Source organism: Rhincodon typus, chromosome 11, assembly GCF_021869965.1.
Source record: "Rhincodon typus isolate 14 chromosome 11, sRhiTyp1.1, whole genome shotgun sequence".
NCBI classification, from domain to species: Eukaryota; Metazoa; Chordata; class Chondrichthyes; order Orectolobiformes; family Rhincodontidae; genus Rhincodon; species Rhincodon typus.
The window spans coordinates 72,117,410-72,122,169 of NC_063342.1; the positions used below are offsets into that span (position 1 = coordinate 72,117,410).

Consider the following 4,760-nt stretch of genomic DNA (forward strand, 5'->3'; position numbering starts at 1 on the left):
GAAGGAGAGAATGAGAAATGATCACACAGGTCACCATAGTCCAGAATGGCTAAAACCTTATGGTTCCCCATAGTGAACACATTTAGTTAGCGCAAGTGAGTGCCATCAAAGGGGAAGATGACATTAACAACAAGTTAATATTTATATAGCCCCCTTAACATCAGAGAACACCCCAGTAAGCCATTCAGGAATTAGGACAAAGTTTGGTCAGCGAGGTGGGTTTAAAGAATATCTTAAAGGAGGGTGACAAGTCAGAGTTTTAGGAAGGGGAATGCCCTGCTTAGGGTGCAGGTAGCTGAAAGCATGCTCTCTGAGTTGGGCAACTACAACCGAGGCTGCTGAAGAGGCTAGAAATTGGGGGCGGCACGGTGGCTCAGTGATTAGCACTGTTGCCTCACAGCATCATGGACCTGGGTTCGATTCCGGCCTCGGGCGACTGTCTGTGTGGAGTTTGCACATTCTACCCGTGTCTGCGTGGGTTTCCTCCGGGTGCTCCCATTTCCTCCCACAGTCCAAAGATGCGCAGGCTAGGTGGATTGCCCATAGTGTTCAGGGATGTGTACATTAGGTGGATTATAGGGGGATGGGTCTGGGTGGGATGTCTGAGGGTTGGTGTGGACATGTTGGGCCGAAGGGCCTGTTTCCGCACTGTAGGGATTCTATTCTAAATGGATGAGCTTTATGAAGTGAATTTCCTTAACTAGGCCCTGGAATGGGTGGATTGACCTATGAGGAAAGGAGACTTGTCTGAAACATCTCAGATCCTGAGGTTTTCAGGACAGGGTAGATGCTGAGGGAAATGCTACTCTTGTGGATATTACCTGTTGTGGGAGAATCTAAAATCAGGGAAGCAATGCTTAAAAAGGAATAGTCACGACAGAGATGAGGTGAACTGTTTTCCCGGGGTGGGGTCATGTGACTTTGCAACTCTCTTCCTAAAAGGACAGTGCAAGCCAAACTTTTCGAATCTATTTAAGGCAAAGCTGGATCTATCATTGAAAAGCAACAGGGTGGAAGGTTATCTGGGGCTAGGTGAGAATGTGGAGCATTCAGATCAGCCATGATGATGCTAAGGGGCAGACCTGGGTCAAGGGGATGACTGGCCTATTCCTGGCCCTAATTCACACTCTCCTGGCTGAGATCAGTGGAAGATAGTAGGAACTACAGATGTTGGAGAATCTGAGATAACAAGGTGTAGAGCTGGATGAACACAGCAGGCGAGGCAGCATCAGAGGAGCAGGAAAGCTGACGTTTCCGGCCTCGAACCTTCTTCAGAAATGTTGGTGATTTCTGAAGAAGGGTCTAGGCCTGAAACATCAGCTTTCCTGCACCTCTCATGCTGCTTGGCCTGCTGTGTTCATCCAGCTCTACACCTTGTTATCTGAGGTCAGTGGGAGGTAGGTTAGAATGGGTTAGGGGAATTGAGCTAACCAAAGGGAACTGTGAAAAAGATGAAGACAATTCAAAAGCTTCACTGTGGATCAGGAAGACTCCTGGTTAACGTAATGGCTGGAGGGGCACAAGAGTTTGGCACACCGTGTCCTTAAACAAATAAGATGTATATCATTGCATAAAAATGTCTACTTCAGACTTTAAAATTAATTTTCAAGCTCTTGTGCTAGATTCTGAATCAAACCAGTCATCGGTTGTCTTCCTTCTTTCTATTTTCAGATAAAAAGGATGCAATTAAAGTACGGATTAGTTTGAAGGCAGCCCTTGGAGAGAATGCTGTAAGAGTGGTTTTATTATCATAAAATCATAACATCATAGAAGCAGGAGTGGGTCATTCAAACTCCTTGAGCTTGCTCCACCAATCAGTAAGATCCTAGTTGATCCAGTTGTGCTGTCTCATTTCAGATTCCCCCACAAGAGCGAATTTATGCGTTTCATTAAGATTATCTCAATTTTTTCTTTCTCTCAATGCCAAAGAGTACAAGCCCAACATTTTCCTTGGAAGACAATCCTCTTATCGCAGGGGAGTGAATGTGAACCTCTTCTGAAACAAGTATTCCTCTCCTAAACTGAAAATAAGAAATGCTGGAAATCACATCAGGTCGGGCAGCATCTGTAGAGAGAGGGCAAGCTAATGTTTCGAGTCTAGGTGGCTCTTCATCACAGACTCGAGGTGTTAGCCTGCTCTCTCTCCATGGATTCTGCCTGACCTGCTGAGATTTCCAGCATTTTTTGCTTACAGTACAGATCCCAGTGCCTGCACTAATTTGCTCCGACATCCCTCTCCTTAAATAAGGAAGCCAAACCTACATACATTAGCCCAGCTGTAGTCTCACCAGTGCTATGTACAGCAGTGGGAGGGTTCCCCTGCTTTTACATTCAATCTCCATTGCAATAAAGGTCAACACACATTTGCTTTCCCTGATGACTTACTGTACCTGCTTGCTCACTTTATGTGACCCATGTACAAGACTGTTCAGATGTATTGCAGCGTCCCACAGTCTCTCTAATATTCTACTTTTCAATTTACCCAATGACAACGTCTCATTTTCCTACATCTGCCAGATGTGTGTTTCATCCTTCTATACTCCTTTGAAGGTTATTTGTGACCTCCTTAAAACTTGCTTTCCTGCATATTTTTCTGTCATCAGCAAAGTTGGCTACAAACTGGTAAATGTCTTCTAGCTAAGTCATGGATACAGATCTGAAATGTTTCAGGCTCCAGTACCTGCAACCTAAAGTCCATATAGTGTGCAAACAGGCATTAAACCCATATTGCCCTTCCAAAGAACAGTATCCCACCTAGACCCACCCTGCGCTTTCCCATGGCCAATCCACCTAATCTGCACATCTTTGGACTGTGGGAGGAAACCAAAGCAAATCCACGCAGACACAGGGAGAATCCCATACAGACAGTCACCCAAGGTTAGGATTGAACCTGGGTCCCTAGCGCTGTGAGGCAACAGTGCTAACCACTGAGCCACCGTGCTGCAATTTATCCTGGATTTCTTTCTTTAAGTTCAGACAATCCTCTATCCATGCTAATATATCACTTACAACACCTTTGAGTCCTTGTGCATGATCTTTTAAGTGGCACCTTACCAAATGCCTTTTGAAAATCCAAATACACTGCATCTACTGGGTCTCCTTTATCTATCCATCTTGTTCCATTATCAAAGAACTCTAATTCAATCATTGAACACGATTTCCCTTTCTCAAAGCCATGATGATTCTGCCTGATTCTATTCTAAATGTCTTATGATTGCCTTCTTTTTACAGATTTTAGCATTTCCCAATAATATATGTTAGGCTAACGGGGGGATGGATTCCTGCTTCCTCTCTCTGTCGTTGCTTGAATAGTGGTGTTATGTTAGTGGTTTTCTGATCTTCTGGGACATTTCTAGAATTGAGAGAATCTTGAAAGATTACAACCAATGCATCAATTATCGCTGCAACCACCTTTTTGTTTTAAAATCCTGAGGTGCTGTCCAGGTCGAAAGGGATTGTCATTCTTCAGTCCCATTAGTTTTCCAAGACTTTTTTCCCCAATGATAGTGATCATTTTAGATTCTCCTTTCCCTTTTGCTTCCTGATTTTCTGCTGTTGATGAGATACTTCTTGCGGCTTGCCCGGTAAAAGTTGGTATCAAATTCTTGCTCAAAACTTTGTTTCCCCTTTCACCCTCTAAGAAAACAAATCTCCGTTTAGCTACTGTTTTCCTGTTTATTTACGGTACAACAGTATTATTTACCCACAATAATTTATTTTCTCCCAATATATTTGGCATCCTCTGCTGATTTCTAAAATATTTCTGGAGTTCTTTCCTAACACTTTACAACATTGTATGACTTTTCTTCCATTTTTCTGCCAGCCTTCACTACCTTATTGAGGCATTTTTTTCTCTCTCAATGGAAAAGATCTTTGGTGAGAGCTGATTTCTTCTAAAATGTACATCACTGTTTCTCTACTGTCCTGACTTTAAACACATATTCCCAGTCCACTTTAGCTAACTCAGTCACAATACAAGTGTATCTCATGCTGTTAGGCATGCAATCACTATACTCAAGCTGCTAAAAAAGCTGCATCCCAACATCAGACAATTGGTACTCCTAGTCTTCAGGAACAGTATGCAATACTCAACATTAGGCTCTGTTGCTGGGTGAATAAATAACTGGTGTGCTGAATTGCGAATTAAAATGATTAATCACTAGTGAGCAACAATGATTCTGTCTGTAAGATGCTCCTGCAAATCCAGATGAAAATATGAAATTGCCAACCATGACTTAAGAGTGGGTGAATCAGGGCGGGCAGTGGGTGACCTGGAGACAGTAAGGATTGCAGATGCTGGAAGCTGGAGTCAATAAATGTGGAGCTGGAAAAGCACAGCTGGTCAGACAGCATCTGAGGAGCAGGGAAGTCAATGTTTCGGGCTGAATTGACAGGGTAGACAGTGGGTATAGGAGTGGGTGAATAGGGTAGACAGTGGGTATAGGAGTGGGTGAACAGGGTAGACAGTGGGTGAATAGGGTAGACAGTGGGTATAGGAGTGGGTGAACAGAGTAGACAGTGGGTATAGGAGTGGGTGAACAGGGTAGATAGTGAGTATAGGAATGGGTGAATAAGGTAGACAGAGGGTATAGGCGTAGGTGAATGAACAAGGTAGACAGTGGGTATAGGAGTGGGTGAATCAGGATAGATAGTGGGTGTAGGAATAGGTGAATGAACAAGGTAGACAGTGGGTATAGGAGTGGGTGAACAGGATAGACAGTGGGTATAGGAGTGGGTGAACAGGGTAGACAGTGGGTATA

The 4,760-nt window shown here is 43.7% G+C and overlaps 1 protein-coding gene across 1 annotated transcript in view; it reads left to right on the forward strand.

The window, feature by feature from the left end:
• LOC109912326 (angiotensin-converting enzyme 2-like) overlaps positions 1-4,760 on the forward strand; it is a 55,694-nt gene that overhangs the window by 38,779 nt on the left and 12,155 nt on the right. Inside the window, exon 10 of the mRNA XM_048602545.1 lies at positions 1,672-1,730. Within this exon, the coding sequence (XP_048458502.1) occupies positions 1,672-1,730 (59 nt within the window). The remainder of the gene's footprint in view (positions 1-1,671; positions 1,731-4,760) is intronic.